Source organism: Triticum aestivum, chromosome 7D, assembly GCF_018294505.1.
Source record: "Triticum aestivum cultivar Chinese Spring chromosome 7D, IWGSC CS RefSeq v2.1, whole genome shotgun sequence".
Classification (NCBI taxonomy): domain Eukaryota; kingdom Viridiplantae; phylum Streptophyta; class Magnoliopsida; order Poales; family Poaceae; genus Triticum; species Triticum aestivum.
In genome coordinates, this window is record NC_057814.1 from 530,868,634 (window position 1) to 530,886,055 (window position 17,422).

General features: G+C 42.5%; 2 protein-coding genes across 2 annotated transcripts; both read right to left on the minus strand.

Annotated features, from left to right (window-relative positions):
* Nucleotides 1–4,297: 4,297 nt before the first annotated feature.
* Nucleotides 4,298–5,019, minus strand: LOC123167787 (uncharacterized). Its single transcript, XM_044585650.1, has one exon. The coding sequence runs from the start codon at nucleotides 4,971–4,973 to the stop codon at nucleotides 4,491–4,493; it is 483 nt and encodes a 160-aa protein (XP_044441585.1). The 5' UTR covers nucleotides 4,974–5,019; the 3' UTR covers nucleotides 4,298–4,490.
* Nucleotides 5,020–8,351: 3,332 nt separating this feature from the next.
* On the minus strand, nucleotides 8,352–17,007 carry LOC123165030 (L-arabinokinase). Its single transcript, XM_044582660.1, has 28 exons — nucleotides 16,774–17,007; nucleotides 16,469–16,645; nucleotides 16,272–16,355; nucleotides 16,088–16,164; nucleotides 15,705–15,771; nucleotides 15,438–15,495; nucleotides 15,287–15,354; nucleotides 15,143–15,205; nucleotides 14,711–14,764; nucleotides 14,524–14,626; nucleotides 14,325–14,434; nucleotides 14,107–14,226; nucleotides 13,466–13,522; nucleotides 12,969–13,132; nucleotides 12,723–12,882; nucleotides 11,973–12,056; nucleotides 11,475–11,597; nucleotides 11,137–11,267; nucleotides 10,977–11,058; nucleotides 10,732–10,819; nucleotides 10,583–10,626; nucleotides 10,417–10,512; nucleotides 10,241–10,317; nucleotides 9,927–10,127; nucleotides 9,671–9,836; nucleotides 9,329–9,400; nucleotides 8,964–9,167; nucleotides 8,352–8,752 (listed from the first exon to the last, which is right to left on the minus strand). Exons 1-28 carry the CDS (start codon nucleotides 16,906–16,908, stop codon nucleotides 8,633–8,635), a joined length of 2,985 nt encoding a protein of 994 aa, XP_044438595.1. The 5' UTR covers nucleotides 16,909–17,007; the 3' UTR covers nucleotides 8,352–8,632.
* Between the last annotated feature and the right edge of the window lie 415 nt (nucleotides 17,008–17,422).

Here is a 17,422-nt window from a genome sequence, read left to right on the forward strand (position 1 = left end):
GCTTTGTTGACAAATAAATTCATGACAAAGATTCCATGGACAATCTCAATTTCATCCTAATTCGGTCCCTGTCAACCTAATTTAGTGCCAGCCTGGAGTACCAATACGGCAATACCTAGCGCCGTGGACAAATAATATTAACCTACTCATCTACTCCTAACTTAGCATCGGGGAGATCATGCTTAATCAAGTATTAGTAATCAAAGAGAGGGATGGGCTTAAGCAGATGAGACATTTATACCTAGCAGACTAGTACTGGAGAACTAGGGGCAGCCATGGAGGGGGAAGGCAGCAGACGACGGCGTCCTGGCCGATCGGTGGAAGGCAGTCAGCAGACGACGGCGTCCTCGGCGGTTGGCGGAAGCAAAGCCGATCGGTGTGTTGTGTTTAGGGTTAGCGATCGATGACGAAAACATGCCTGGTCGATAGATGTACGAGGACCCGTGGGCTGGCTTTGCTGCTGCGTGGGCTCTCTATACGCTTTTCCTAGGCCTTTGCTTGGTTAGCCGCTGGTGGATTAAATCACCTAAGCCTAATACCTGGTAATTTGGGGCCCCAAATTTTGGGGGGCCCTATGCGGTCGCCCATCTTGGCCCCCTCCATCGACGGGGCTGGGTATGGGTATGAGAACAGTTTGAAACCCAAGGTGCGGGTACGGGTACGGGTTTGGGTGAAAAATGTTCGGGCATGGATTTGGGCGACCATTACCCACACCCGAACCGAGTGGGTGCCATGTTGAGATGGGTGTAGATCCAAGGCTATGTTAGAAATCTTGGCATCTCACATTGGGGAGATGGTGGAAATTGAAACTGAACTTAATGGTGTAGGAAACTTCTTGATCGATGTTTAGAATCCCCTGACCAAGTATGTTATAATTACAAGGAATAAGAAGAGGGAATTTTTTTCATGTGGCTTATGAGAAGATTCCCGGGTTCTCTCATCTGGAGTGTGGCACTAGGGAACATCTGGAGAAAGACTTGAAGTGCGGAAGTTGGCTTGAAGCTATCCGGAACACATGGCATGGACGTTTGTATTTGGTAGAGGAAGAGGAAATGGTATGGGAGGCCGATTGGCAATTTGTATGGATGCAACACATGGTCGTGGTAGAGGTGGGGAGTACTATGACTGGAGGAACCAACTAGAAAGGAATAGAGGTGTCGACCCGCCACTAGGGAAGACAAATGCAGAGCTAGTAGGTGCAACAACAAACCCTCTAGAAAATAACAATACTGAAATTATTATGTATGATGCAGACAAGAATGCAAGAAAGAGGCTTGATCTTGGAAAGGAGAGGGAATGGAGAAGGAGCAGCACTGAACCTTTAAATCTTTTGGCAAGAGGACCCAACCTTTAAATTTGGACGAGATCCCATCATTTGAGTAATAAATTGTTTTTCATCTCTCAAAAAAAAAGTTGGTATTGCGGCAACGAGTTTTTTTGAAAGCCGCCGGTCTATGTTGAGATGAAAGAATTTCGCCTAGAAAAAACCCTGAAACACTTAGATCAAAATGGAAAGACCACAAGTCCAAAAGCAACACGCTGCATAACATACAGAAGTGGCATAGTTGGATAACTCGATCATCGTCCAAGTAGCACCTAAACGAGTACAGGTCTGGGGGAGAAGAGAGTTGCGGATCAATTCTTTCTTTTTCTTTTTGTAACTACTTACAACTCCTAATATGGATCGGAGAAACTAGCGGACTTTTAAAATGGAAGGTATGCACACTAAGAAAATTGATGTTTATTCTTGGATGGGTCTTGAAAAACAACTAATTTTTACATGGTAAAAAAATATTTCTCAATTACGCCCCGATCGGAGGGAGTATTATCTAGTACTACTAGCTATAAGATTGCACGATATTAATTCATGCAAGCAATCTACAACTTCCATCAAGAAATAAACTTTCCCGCTGAAAATAAAGCTATATCTTTTTGCAGAGAGAGAATTAAAATAAAGCCTCGAGATGCCACTGCTCAAAATAAATCCCTTTAATTCGAGATCAACAACACACTCTCCCCCTCTCGTTGCTATGCATCTCCTAGATAGATCTTGCGTGAGCGTAGGAAATTTTTGAAATTGCATACTACGTTTCCCAACACATAGAACCATATAATGGCCTCGTGTTGCCCAATTCAATTAAATTGGGCTGAATTACGATATAGGCTCAAATCCACAAACTACCAGATGGGTATAACATGGCAATGGGTAACGCGCAAACCCGACGGATAAAAACCCTATTAGGGTAAGAGTTTGGGAAAAATAAATACCCATGAGTTTATGAATGAAAAAATGTACCCATGGGGTAAGTCGGGTACGGTACGAGAAGGAAATACCCAAACCTGCGTGTCTCATGTGTCGTTCGCCAAAGGAAAAAGGAACCCTGACCAATTTACCCTAGGCTAACGCAACCGCTAGGCTCGACCCAAAATTCCCTACCTTTACCCATGTGCATGATCTTGTTTAAATCTGTTGATCTTGTTTTGTGAGCTCATGATTTTGTCTTTGATTTTGTTTATCTTACTATATAGTCTCCTTCATTTGATCATTTTTAAACAGAGGCTGCAGAAGTATCTTTAATAAAAGAAAATTAGAGAAAATTGTGCCCCTCTTGTTTGTGTCGTAATTGAAAAAAAGAGAACAAATGTGAATGTTTCTCTAAGAAGTTCACTTACAGGCTACTCATCCATGAATATAATTGGACATTGTTTAGTGTCATCTAGTTCATGCTTATTGATATATATTTCTGAAAACTAATACTATTCTTTTTATTCCATCACACAACAAGTCATCATATATATGTGCTAAAATGCTAAAATGTGGTATGCATGTGCTAAAATGTTGAAGTATACATGCTGAAATGTTGTGTATATATGTGGAAATGTTGAAAAATACATGATGAAGTGTGAATTGGGTAAGGTGACCGAGATGGTCTTTTTTACCCGCGGGTATTACCCACAACCGGTCGGGTGCGGCAACCGGCCGGGTACAGGGTATGAGAACAGTTTGAAACCCGAGGTGCGGGTACGGGTTTGTGTGAAAAATGTTGACATGGGCATGGATTTGGGCGACCATTACCCGCACCGGAACCCAGCGGATGCCATCTTGAGATGGGTGTAGATCCAAGGCTATGTTAGAAAACTTGGCATCTCACATTGGGGAGATGGTAGAAGTTGAAACCGAACTTAATGGTGTAGGAAACTTCTTGAGAGTTAGGGTGAGAATTGATGTTCATGATCCCCTGACCAAGTATGTTACAATTACAAGGAATAAGAAGAGAGATTTTTTTTCATGTGGCTTATGAGAAGATTCCAGGTTCTGCTCATTTGGAGTGTGTCATTAGGGAACATCTGGAGAAAGACTTGAAGTGCGGAAGCTGGCTTGAAGCTAATCGGAACACATGGCATGGGACGTTTGTATTTGGTAGAGGAAGAGGAAATTGTATGGGAGGCCGATTGGCAAGTCGCGAGGATACAACACACGGTCGTGATAGAGGTGGGAGTACTATGACTGGAGGAACCAACTAGAAAGGAATAGAGGTGTCGACCCACCAGTAGGGAAGACAAATGCAAGGCTAGTAGATACAACAACAAACCCTTAAAAAATAACAACACTGAAAATATTAGTATGTATGATGCAGACAAGAATGCGAGAAAGAGGCTTGATCTTGGGAAGGAGAGGGAATGGAAAAGGAGCAGGACCCAACCTTTAAATCTTGACGAGATCCTATCATTTGAGTAATAAACTGTTTTTCATCTCTAAAATAAAGTTGGTATTGCAGTAACGAGTTTTTTGAAAGCCGTCGGTCTACGTTGAGACAAAAGGATTTCGCCTGGAAAAAAACCCGAAACACTTAGATAAAAATGAAAAAGATGACAAGTCAAAAAGCAACACGCTGCACAATGTACGGAAGTGGCATCATTGGATAGCTCGATCATCGTCCAAGTAGCACCTAAACGAGTAGAGAGAGAGGGTTGCGGATCAATTCTTTCTTTTTCATTTTTTAACTACATACTACTCCTAATATGGAACGGAGAAAGTGGCGTACTTTTAAAATGAAGGGTGTGCACACTAAGAAAATTGACATCTATTTCAATTGGCTTGGATGAGTCTTAAAAAACAGCTATTTTTTACATGGTAAAAATATATTTCTCAAATTACGCCACCAATTGGAGAGTATTATCTAGTACTACTAGCTATAAAATTGCACGATATTAATTCACGCAAACAATCTATAACTTCCATCAAGAAATAAACTTTCCCGCTGAAAATAAAGCTTTTCTTTTTGCAGAGAGAGAATTAAAATAAAAGCCTCGTGATGCCACTACTCGAAATAAATCCCTTCAATTCGAGATCAACAAACACACTTAAGAGTCAGAGACTCGTGATCTTAACAAGAATTTGAGTCTAATCCAGCATACAACTCCTCTCGCTGAATTTCGCCAAAAAGAAATAGAAAAAAGCCACAATGCAGCTCCCCGCTTCCGACCGCTCACGAATCGTAGTTGTAGAGATAGTCGATCTCGTCCTCGTCGAGGTAGTACGTCTTGCTGATCTTGCCGTGCTTGAAGTTGCGGCCCGGGCCCGCCTTGGACGACGCCTTTCCCCCCGAACGCGCCGGCTGAACCTGCGCTTGCTGCTTCTGCGCGACGGCGCCGTACCGGGACGGCGGCGACGACGGCGGCCACCATCCCGGCGAGTACCCGTACCGCGCGGCCGGCTGCGGCGGAGGCGCCTCCTCCTCCTCGTCGAGCGCGCGGAGGGCCTTCCTGCAGAGCGCGTCGAGCGCGCGGCTGCCGCCCGGCTTGGAGTGGTTGGTCGGCCTCCGCGACGCCCTGACGTACCCGCCGTTGGCCACCACCACGGCCTGCCCGTCGGCGTCCACGACGTGCGCCGCCCGGCGCTTGCCCTCCGGGTCGACCAGCTCGCGGTCGTACACGCGCACCCACCCTCGCTGCCTCCCCTCGCGACGCATCTTGGCTCGTTTCTTGGTTTGCTTCTGCGGTTCCGTGTGCCGGGGCCGGAGCCGCCGGTGGCAGATTTATACGGCACGGGCGGGTCGGTCTCCCCTTCCTTGGCGTCCACGGGTTCGTGTTGGTCGTCGGTTCGTGTCGCGGTCGGCAACTTGGGATCCAAGTTTCCGATGGGCCGAGTATGTTCTGGCCTTTTTTCTTTCGGAGACTACTGCTGTGGCCTAACCTCACAGTACACAGTACACACACGAGTGCTCCTATTCTTTTTTTCTTTTTTTTTGAGGGGAGTGCTCCTATTCTTTCTTCTTCTTTTTTGAGGGGAGTGCTCCTATTCTTGTGGCCTTAACCCATAAGTGGAGAAAAATAGGAGGCAAATCGCCTCGAAGTTTCTACATTTTTCTTTTGAGCGTCCCTCAAAGTTTCTACATAGGTCGGCCATACTGACGGGCCATTAATAAATACTTTCTCTGTAAACTAATATAAGACGTATATATAAGTTTATTTCTATAAAAAATAACTATGTAAGTTGGGTACGAGTTTTTAAAATAGTACTATAAAGGAATTCATCAGTAATTTTTTATATTTAAAATAGATGTTCATGATTTCAAAAATAAATGTTGACATGCTTAAAAAGGAAGTATTTATGTATGTCAGAAGAAATATTTATTTATTCCAAGACAAAAGCTTCACTTGTATAATAAAATGGATGTCCATGACTTCAACAACAAATATTCATATACTTCTGAAAGAGATTCATCCTTTTTCTACAAATAAAATAAATAAGAAAAAAAGGTGAAAAAAGTAAAGGAAAAGGGAAATACGAGAAAATTGAAAAGTTAAAACAACACGAAAAACAAACATAAATAATAATGATGAGAAACTCGAACCATGAGCCATATACCAGTGCTTAACTGGATGTGCTCTGTATCATTAGCTATGCTAAAGTACAAGGTTTTTTTGGGTTTGGGGTGGGGTGGGGGGGTGAGTCGATTAAGAACAAACCAAATCGCAGTTGACTAAACCCAACTTGTGATAATTGAGGAAGAAAGGGAGCGCGAAAAAGCCCTTCTAGGAAGCGGTCTTTTGGGCACGAGGGTGTACATATGAATTACAAGACGCATCAAGGTGATCCTTGGTGTGTAATAATTGAGGATGAAAAGGAGCGCAAAAAGAAAAAAAAACTTCAAGGAAGAGGTCTTTTGGGCATGAGGGCATGGAGACGAATTGTGAGACGCATCAAGGCGATTCATGATGTGTGATAATGGAGGAAGAAAGGGAATGTGAAAAACAAAACCTTTGAGGAAGCGGTCTTTTGGGCATGCGGTCATGACATGGTTTTAAATAGCACGCTATAGTGTTTACAAGAGGTCTTGCGCTAAGGGACTTAGACCCAAACACATGAACAAACATTTTAAATAGCGCAATATAGCTCCGCTATAGCGTTTAGAGGATGTCCGTCGCTAAGAGGCTTAGCGTGCTATTTAAAACTATGGGCCATGGAGACGGATTGTGAGACGCATCAAGGCGATCTGTGATGTGTGACAATTGAGGAAGGAAGGGAACGTGAAAAAACCCTTTAAGGAAGCGGTCTTTTGGGTATGATGGCATGAAGACAAATTGTGAGACACATCAAGGCAATTCGTGATGTGTGATGATTGAGGAAGAAAGGGAAGGCAATAACCCTTCGAGGAAGAAATCTTTTGGGCATGAGGGCATGAAGTCGAATTGTGAGACGCTTCATGGTGTTTGGTGGAGCTGTGGTTTTTCTGAAAGCAGTTGTAGGGGATGTGTAGTGGGAAGCCAACTGTGGGAGATGTGCCGTGAGAAAGCTGTAAGTCGTTTGGCAAACTAGCTGTATGAGCCGTGGATGTGAATATAAATGTCTAAAATACCCCTAAGATCATTACAATTGATTTAGAACACTAATAAAAACATAATTAAATAATTATCCAACTCTTATGACCAACATGGTGTTTTGGCACGGCAAAAACTAGCACACAAATGGAAATACAAACAACTCATCATAGAATTCACTAGCAATCTATCCCAATTTCTTTTTGTCTTTGGTCAATACATTAGAACACTTGCATTTTTCACAAGCGAAAGCCAAGCAACTAGATTAGTAGCATCGGCATAGAATCTTATATACACTTGTACACATATCACAAAATGAAATAGTAGCTCATCCATGAGCAGATCAAAGAACTCTATGATTAACTCGAGCTCATCAAGGGTTGGCAATTATGGGCCAGTTTGGATCACATCCACACCGCTAGACATTTAGCCTGGAGCTCTCCTAGAAACTGCCTGACACTTGTTTGGTTGGTGCCCCGGAAAGGAAAACGTCTGCCTGGCCTAGCAGCCGGTAGCATTGTCATTAGCCTGGTTCAGTTGAAAAAAATAAAAGAAAGAAAAATGCTTGGCCCAGGCAACATCTTAGCCTGGCCCAGGTGTCCTATAGCTTGCGCCTGGCCAACCGCCTGGCACTAATAATGACCAATGAGCAGTATGGCCCATGTGCAAAAATATTTGTAAGTACTAGATGACAAAGTAGCAACTATGGGAAGGAATCAAACATGTGTGGTCAGGCAAAAAACATGACCAATGAGCAGTCAGGCAAAAATTGTCCATCATCTCAGGCTCCATCCAGGCAACACTTTTTCCCAGGCACAGTCTCCAGGCCTCTAACCGAACACAACATATATCACAGACTCTATTCATGCCAGAGAAGGACGACCAGAAGATGTGTCTTCTATCGATGGGTTCCTGTGAATCAGTCCTGGTCGACCCATCGAATAACATAGGTGGATGCTTCGTCTCGCGCGTGTATTTTTTGTTGCGCTGTGATGGAATCGGCTGGCTCGTTTACCTCTTCGGTTAGGATTCGACCTGCACACCACAATGGAATCGGGCGGTCTCGTTTACCTCTTCGGTTAGGATTTGGCTTGCACACCACATAATCCGGCTAAAAAAAGTGAAACCAAACGGTGTCCAAGGCAATCCGTGATGTGTGATAATTGTGGAAGAAAGGGAATGTGAAAAAACCCTTCGAGGAAGCGGTCTTTTGGGTATGCATGCATAAGATGGACGATGAGATGCATCAAGGTGATCCATGATGTGTGATAATTGAGGAAAAAAGGGAACACGGCAAAATCCTTCAAGGAACTAGTCTTTCGGGCACGAGGGCATGGAGACGAATTGCGAGATGTATCAAGGCGATCCGTGGTTGCCGACGACAGCATTATCCCGTTTAAACTAAGAAAAAAACTCCGTGATACTGAGCTTATTCACTCTGCCCTGTTACGCCTTATAAAAAACTAGGGGAAAAGAACCATTTTTTGTTCCTATCCCCAGTGAAGATTTAACCTATTTGGTGGCAGTGAGTCATAAAACCAAGTTGGCTTTCATCTTTAAAAACTGTTTGATTCTTATCTGTGCTATATATGTATTCCTGGCATTCCCGGTCGAAGCACAAATGTCATGGCAACGAAACGAACTGTGCTACAGAAAACGTGCTCCAAAAAGAGCTTATTATTCATGCTGCAGTCCGACATACACAATGAATTGCTGCTTCCCATGTCCTGTGTTCAATCAATTCAGCAGCCTGACCTCTCAACAAACCTGAGTTCACTGGGCACAATGGATTGGAAAGCCGGCCACTTCATTTGGTGATTATCAACCGCCGTCGGATCTTCAAGTAACCAAACTTGCCAGCGCCTGGAGACGACCCGTCAAAGACGATCGGTTGGTATCCCGTGGCCGCCTTGTACCTTTGCTGAATCTGAAAATTGTCCAAGGGCAAAGTTATAGTCCCAACCACACAAAGTAAAAAAAACAACTATAGCTCAATGGACTGCACGGTGCATTCCGAAACAGAATCGGTACTGCCGAAGTGCGACACAAGGGAGTAAGCATTTGGGGGAAGCTACTAAATTGACCGTAGCTCGCAACATGGTGAAGCCATCAACATACTAGTATATGAACTTAATTACCTCGGCGATCTCTTCAGCGCTTTGGAGGCAGTTCTTCCCGATAACACAAACGGAGCCACCAGACCCTCCGCCCGTAATCTTCGCACCGTACAGATTAGGACCTCCATTTTCCGGCGTCTTTCTGTGCTGCATTTCTTGCACTAGATTAACCAGCCTATCTGTGCCGTCTGAACCAAGCCCACATGCATTGTAGCTGTAGTGGCACTGCCAAGTGTCAACAATGGGATGTTAAAACGATGTCAGAATTATGGAACACAGTGAAGGGTTAAACCTAAAGTCCAGTGGGGAAAAAAATGAGACAGAATCATCATTTTTGTGGACGAAAACGTACATCGTAACAAAGTGATTAAGAGATTCAAATTCACCTGGTACATAAGTTCTCCAAGGGCTGACAATTGCTCATCTGTGTTAGCTGCTGTTAATAATGCCTTGAAGGTCTGTATGCCAGAAAATAGAAGAATGTCAACAATAAAATCAAAAAATATATTTTATTTTTAGTGCTTTGTTTCAGTAAAGAGAAATCAAATGAATGATCATTGCTCGGAGAGAGATTTTAGTTCTTCTCTTTTGGGATAATTCACATTATTGTGCCACTTATGATGATACCAGAAAAATTGCACCCATTGCCACAACAGCATGCTGGGAAAACAATGAAAAATTCCAAACATAGTGCAGAAAAAGTAAACAATCTGGTGAAAATATCGAACCTCAACTCTGAAGTTTTCATATATGGGATGTCTAGTGGGTGCCTTCACACTGTAAGATCTTTTTGGATCAATTACTGTTACCATGTCATCGTGGTCTCCATATTTCTCTAAAAATGCATCTCCAGTGATGGTCTCCGGAATATCTTTTGAATAAGCAGCTTCATATCTGAAATTCAGATCTTATTATAAGTAAATACTATACATGCAATGTCCAGAACGATTCATGTTTTTGTGAACTAAGTAAAGAAAGTGTGACCTGTGAGGTGGCAGCTTGCACAAATACTCCATGGAAGCTTCAGACTTCAGTACATCCCTTCCCTTTTCTTTATAATCATCAGACTGAGCAGGGGCATCTGAAGTTGAGGATACTGATACTAAGTCGGATGCTGCACACTTAATCATCTTTCGTCCCATATAAGTGCCTACCCTTACAGATCCATAATCTCCCCCACCGACACTGTTATCTCAAGACATGGCAGAATACTGAAATCAGATGCAATTCGCCCAACCACAAAAGTTCTGTCCCATGAGGCTGCTAACAGAAAGCTCAACGAGGAAAAACAAAACTACCTATGTCGTATGCCAGAGTCTAGACCCCAAAATCGAATATGAGATGGAATCATAACCAATTCCTTCACTTCTGCAGGCTGCACCAAAACTGTGATTGAACAATACAGAAGTAACATGGTTTCGAGTGGAGTTAAGATAAATCAACCAACTTGTGGAATTTAATAAAGACTACTAACCTGGCAGACCATTGCAAGGAGTTTGTTAGCTTCTCCACAGGCAGATGCCATTTGGTCCATGACCCCACATGGAGCTCCAACAACATGATTCTCAACCTGAAAAATCGTTGAACTGTAATGCACTTGCTGGATTCTATTTTTACAACCAGACTTGTTAAGCTCATACCTTTTGACAAAGCAAAGCAAGATCCCTTGGAGTAATGTTTAAACCTGCAGCCAACAAAATAAAATAGAAAGCAATTTAGGAGATTCTAACAAGGTTAGTCAAATAGATGGCAGGATTATGGTAAAGGTAGCTATGAGCGATCAACAAACCATAGGCAGCTGCAATAGCAGACATCGTGGCAACCTCCACCGATGCAGAAGAAGAAACACCTTTGCCTTCTGGCACAGCAGAAGAAACCTACAGTTTTGGGGTAGAAACTAAATAAGAACTGATTAACATAATCCTCATCATCTATCCAAGAGAAGAAAAACGACCAACTAGTATACATTGTGATTTAAGAGTCCCTTAAATGGAGTGTTCTTAATGGAGGAAAAGGACAAGCTTATGTGCTTACCAGAATGCTCATGCTATCAGTGAACTGTACGCCTAGCTCAGTCATCAAGATTAAAATTGTTCCGGAGACATAAGCAGCCCATCTGAGATCGCATATAATTAGGAAATATGTGAATATAATTGATCATTCAGAATTTCTGTAGAAAAATTAAGATACTTACTTTTGTGATGGGTCCTGGCAGAAAAATTCTCTGGCTTTTTCATACGATATCGGTTTGTCACCATCCATAAAATCTGACAGGTCCATATCAAAAGTTGGTGCACGGTTACTCAACTCAGAACCAAATGAAACCTGCAAAATAATGATATTTACATAAGATAATGCACATTTACCAGTTCTATCGGAGTTACAAAAGTACAAATTGGCAAAAAGGGCATTTTTATCATACAAACAATATACGGTATACTTTTGTTCCGCAGATAACTAAAGAAAATAGTGGCAGCGAATCTTGAGAATTGATGACAACAAAAAATATTTGAACGATTGAGTAGGACTTACAATTTGTACCACAGGTACCACCCCTGTGTTCTCAAGCTGTCTTGCTTGTACATGCTTCCATAGCTTCTGCTTGCTAGGATGGTTTCTCTGAACAGCAACATGGCAGGCTTCCCGAAGAGGCATCTACTAATGGCATCAAAATTTTCCATCACAACTAACTAAAATATGACTTGACAAGAATAATACTGCATTTAATTCCAAAATTCTATCTAATTATCTGTGAACTGAAGAAAGTTCATGACAAGTCAACGGTTTACTGAAAATATAGCATATATGGGGAACGATGGAATTCTGAGTTTTTGCACAGCATACAGAACTTAAAGATGCACAATCTGAGCAGAAATCATTTTATGACTCTAGAGGAAAAAAGTTGCTTGTTTCAGGCGCAACAGATGTTAATGGTAGTCAGGGGACTAAGTTATTTGTAAAAGTACCATGATATTATCTAACGTAAAATCAGATAGATAACTGCCATTTTTCACCTGTAATTGAGCATACCTGCAAAACAAGACTTCCTGAATAGTCTGCAATGCCACCCATGACATCTAACCTTCCAGGCGCCCTTGCTACATATATTTCCCTCTGCAAAGGAATGAATTAAGAGAAAAACAATTATAAGAAACCAATCATTTGTTGGGCATTTCAAATAACTAACTTCAGGTGTCAACCTAACATAACATACGAACAAGCCAGTAAGACTAATTACGAATCAAGTTTCCTCCTATAAAAGCTTGACAAAGTCATATATGCGTGGATAGAATACGAGTGAACAAAGATAAATTTGAGAAAACGAAAGATCAACGAAAGAAATAGGTTTGTTGGCAAAACAAAGAGCAACGGTTACCTGTTTGAACATATGTTGCACCACAAAATTGCTATTTAGTTAACATGGTAAAATTTGTGGTCAACAACGTGAAACCGGAATAATATATGCAAAGTATCTATCTGACAATTTCCCGTTGAGTTGCTTTATGACAAAACTTGAATCCAGCATGGAAAGTTAGCTCTACCTGGTCTGTGCAAACTAATTAGAAATGAGCCATGGCTCACATTGGTTGAACCAAATAGTATGCGCGGATAATAAATTAGCAATTTTCAAAATGGAACTTCAGAGCATAGGCAAAAGTTGGCGTATTTCTGAAATCCAGGAAGATATTATCTGAATGTACAAGGTCAGCAGCAGCAACATGTGCTTCATACGGTGGTATAGTTCACTAAAATTAACACAAAGCACTGAAAGATTAGTACCTCCCAGTCAAAGAGCACGGATGCAGCAGTTCTTTCTCGGGATTGCACCTCAGAATCCTTCAATTCATTTCCAGTAAGTCCAGATAAGCTCTTCAAAAAGGCCATGGTATCTGTTAATCCTTGCAAGTCCCCATGGAGTATCTCAAAGTCTTCACAGCATCTGCCAGAACCAAATTTGGTACGTCAGTAAAAGAAATTTATCATTGGAAAACCACAAACATATGAAAAACGCCAGGATAAACTCACGATTCTGCCGTTTTGATCTTTTCAGTATTTTCTATGATTGGATGGGCACCAATTTCTGTGCCATTAAGAGAATACCAGTCAGGAATTCCTACATCTTTCCCAGGAGTCCTTTGTAGTTGATATCCTAACACTATGGCATCTTGCAATCGTCTTGCTCCATTAAACTGTAAATGCACATAAAATAGGTTGATCGGCTGACACTAAAACAGGGTTTCTGAAATGTTGCTTACAACTCCAATCTCGTTTATAAAATAAAAGAAAACAGAAAATATGTGCTCGATATGTGATGAGTTTACTTGCAGCACAGCATAGGTTTCCACCTTCCCAGGGAAAAATGTTTTCCATATGAAGCATGGAAAGTAGAGAATTTGGGATGAAGACAGATGCAGTTGCATATAATGAGTGGAACAGTGGGCATGGAAATATCTCTATCATAATCACATATTTAAATAGTGTGAATCTCACTGATCAGTCAACAGTCGTCCAGAATGACTCACTTTGTCAGAAGCACACTTCTTTCCAACAGCAATGTCCTGAAGGATCCGAGCAGCCACCTGCATGGACAGGTATTAGCTCATTACAAATATTATGAATTTCAATAGCTGAAGCCTTCTTTATGATATACTCCCTCCGTCCCAAAATAACTGTCTTAAGCTTAGTACAACTTTGTACCAGAGCTAGTACAAAGTTGAGACACTTATTTTGAGACGGAGGGAGTAGTTGATTTAGTGAACTAATAATCTATCTTTTGGAACATACATGAGGATTATGCTGGTAGTGTCATAATGATGTACTGCAGCTAACTGTTAATCTTCAAAGGTTCTAATACAATTGACTGCAAGCTGCAACATGACATAGCCCAATGGAGGGGCACGTTATCTCTCTGGCTGATGATAAGAGTTCAATTCTCATCAACCACAGGCCGGATGGGTTATTTTTTGTGGATTTCTAGTACAATTTTGAGGATTCGAAACCATGACATGTGTGTTGTGAAATTTTAGATGATTACACTAGCCAAATGCCCCTGTGGTCTCCAAATACAATTGGTAGCATAAATAGTTTTAAGTCCTGACAAGCTAGGATGCAGTTATGCAAAAAAATTATAAGATCCCTATTGGAGAGCATGCAGGGAAATTACTTGGCCACCATTTGTTGGGCCATCATAGGAAGGTTGAAGTGTGAGAGCACGGAGTAGATATGGTTTCCAGTGCCCAGCAAGGAAATCCCTTCTAATCATCTCAATGCTGCTTTGGTGGTGCTGAAACAAAGTGGGAGAGATGACGTCAAATTAAGGCATTTTCAGCACAGCTATACTAACTTACCCCAAGAATATTGTGATGGTAAGAAATGTTCAACCTCAAGCAAATTCCGCAGAAATGGCTCCTCATTAAAATAATCTCTGCGAACGAACACAAATGGTAGTTTGTATGCTAAAGCTTCACTTGCCGTTCCATACCCAATTTTTCCTATATGAAACTGGAGTGAGTATCTTTGAAGAGTTCTTTTTTAAATAATACCTAGCATTCAACAGTGAATATGTAATGCTTTATTTTACCTAGCATGCAGTCAGATGCAGCCATAACATCTGGTGTGTAAGTATCTTTCTCAAGCTTAATGAAGTTTGGAGGAACCTCTTGAGAATCAGATGCACCACAGACCTTTTATGAAGAGATTACCAAGTTAAGATCAGCCAGAGGCACAGTTGTTGAAGGAATAGAACTCCATTGCAGAAAGAAACATACCAAACAGATCCAGCCATCAGGCAGCCATTCTTGCTTCAGTTTCCATCCTGCTGGCTGGGGATAATAGCACATTGATTTCATTTGATATGTGAGTATGTAAGCGTAGGACCATTCAGTACAGAAGATAGCCGGCTTTCAACAAAGCATGGCATGTGATTATATGAAGAACAATGTTTACACACGCATTTTTTCCTTGTGAATATCAGTGTATAGTGTATTTTAAGGATTTTACTGTTGCAGGAAAATTGGAAATGATGTATGTGTATTAATGCGTAATGGCATTACAATTTCAAATAATTGCACAATAAGTCAAACTGATCGGTTAGCCTATCTTTTATTGAATACCCCGAGCACTTCTAAATTTTGTCTCTGAGGGTGCGTATGTGTTACCCTTTACAGCAGAGAGTAGTGAAACATGTCTCTTAAACTCACCTGTCCACCAAAATTAAAAATGACCACCTTAGTGCTCTCCGCAATTCCAAGGTCCTTCCTCACCTAATAGATCAAAATAAAAATTAGAAAACAGAGTGGTAATCAAGCCTGTGGCATATCGTTCTCCAGCAAAAGGACACCAACCTCAGATCTGGATTTGCGCAAACCTCTTACCACTAGAGGCACATCAGTGACATCACGGAAAGCCGGCACTAGAGTGAAATGTTCAGTTCTGATGAATATTCAGAAGTTGGGCATAGAAAGTTTACAAGAAAAAAAGTGCAATTGCACGTACTAGGGCAATATCCAGGTAGTCGAAGTAAAGTCTCACAATTAGAATAATCCTCTGCTATCTGTAAATGTTGATGAGATAGTCACATTGAGCAGGTAAAAGTGCCAATGAGCATACGCAAAAAGGGACAGTGTTAAAGACAGCAGCAGAGAGTTGGAACGTACAACATGGAATCAAGAATTTTAATCTGAAGGTCCAAATTCGAAACTTTGAACACTTTGAAAGATACAAATAAGGTAATAAAATGATGTGGGAAATAGTGAAAGGGACCTGCCAAACAATAGATCGGTGTGGATACCCAGCTGCCATGATGTATTCTGCATATATGGAGTCCCAACTGCAAATTGTGTGTGGCGAAATAAAATACCAACTTTTGAGACATTTGTTATTCCTAATGCAAGTGTAAGTTGAGATTGTTCAAAGAGTCAACATGCAGACAGATAACACCGCCGCACCAACAGAGACTAGAAAAACAGCTCCACATGATTGTGTAAGGCCGATGATTGCAGCAGAAACAGAGAGACTGGTGAGAAATGCTGATAGGTCTAGCAGGACACCGTATAGCATGACAGGCAAGGTAGAGGAAAATGGTACTAGTATAAGAATAGTTTCAGGCAATGCAGCAGAAACAGAGAGGGGAAACAAAAGCTCACCTAAAATTCCCAATGCACACCGAGCGGATACCGGCATCTGCAGCCGCCCTGCACACCACAGGAACAACATCCGAGACCTATCCCACAACAGCATTCACTTCACAGTTCATACATTGCAGCCATGGCCGAGAGGAATCAATTTTGACATGGACTGAATGATAGCACAGCAGAGCAGCAGTAGTACCACTAGGTCTGCCTTGACGGAGCGGAGCCACTCCGCCTCAGTCCTCAGGATCGACTCGCGGGGCACCACGGCGGTCTGATGGTACTGCATTTCCGCAATCACACCCCAAATGAGAATCAGTTACAGCACGCGCAGACGCAGGCCAGTAGCGTAGCGTAGCTGCGTAGGGAGTGAGGAAAATTGGGTGCGGCCTGAACCTTCTCGAGGGACGCGAGGGGGTCGACGGTGAGGGGGTCGGACTGGACGGCGCCGCAGTCGAGCAGGACCTTGCGGACGTGGAGGCCGGGGGAGCGCAGCTCGGCGGTGAAGACGAACTCCGGCACCGCCGTGGACACGTGCACCTCGTGCCCCGCCGCGATCAGGTGCCGCACCACCTGCGAATTGCCAGGCGCGCCCCGGCAACGCGCACAGACAGAGTCAAATTCTCCGGCGAAACGGACGAGTCGGGATCGTGGTGGGCGAAATGGCTGAGGAGAGGGGAGGGGAGGGAAAGGGGCGGGACCTCGATGGCGCGGGTGGCGTGGCCGAAGCCGTGGCCGGTGAGGTAGAAGGCGAAGACCAGGCGACGCTCCGGCGCGCCGTCGGTGCCTCCGGCGGTCGACATTGCCGGTGAACTGGCAGGGAGCTCTGGATCCATCCGAGTGGGATGGGCCGCGTCGGCTGTTGCTTCAAGCGTAACTAATCGGAGCGACCGACTCCACACTCCCCACAGCGCGACTACACACAACTTCGCTCTCGACCGACGACCTGTCAGCCTCTTCAATCAAAATTCTACTACTACCCCTCAAATCTACATTAATTGTCGCTTATTTAATATCACTTTTATACCAAATGAGCGACAATTATTAATATTAAAAGAACAATAAATACGGTTAGGCAAGTGACGTCCTATAAATATGTATAAATATTAAGCTCAAGCTTACATCCAATCTGTAATAAGAAAAAAAAATTACTTAATTTTTTGGTGGGATTTTTATTTAATTCTTTGAAAAGGTGGTTAACCCGTCCTTTACATCGATTGATACATATGGACATATATTTAACAATGGTGAAGAGTTAAGCATCACTATTCATAAAGAATTATTATTTTTGAAACCCCTCCCATATATTAATTAATTAAAAAACATTCATACAATCATCTGTTACAACGT

Coding starts and splice junctions, on each gene's coding strand:
- LOC123167787 (XM_044585650.1), bottom strand. CDS start 4,973: ATGCGTCGCGAGGGGAGGCAGCGAGGGTGGGTGCGCGTGTACGACCGC.
- LOC123165030 (XM_044582660.1), bottom strand. CDS start 16,908: ATGGATCCAGAGCTCCCTGCCAGTTCACCGGCAATGTCGACCGCCGGA. Junction 14,765..15,142: donor TTTTTAATTTTGGTGGACAG/GTGAGTTTAAGA, acceptor TATTATCCCCAG/CCAGCAGGATGGAAACTGAA. Junction 11,059..11,136: donor TGCCAGGACCCATCACAAAA/GTAAGTATCTTA, acceptor ATGCGATCTCAG/ATGGGCTGCTTATGTCTCCG.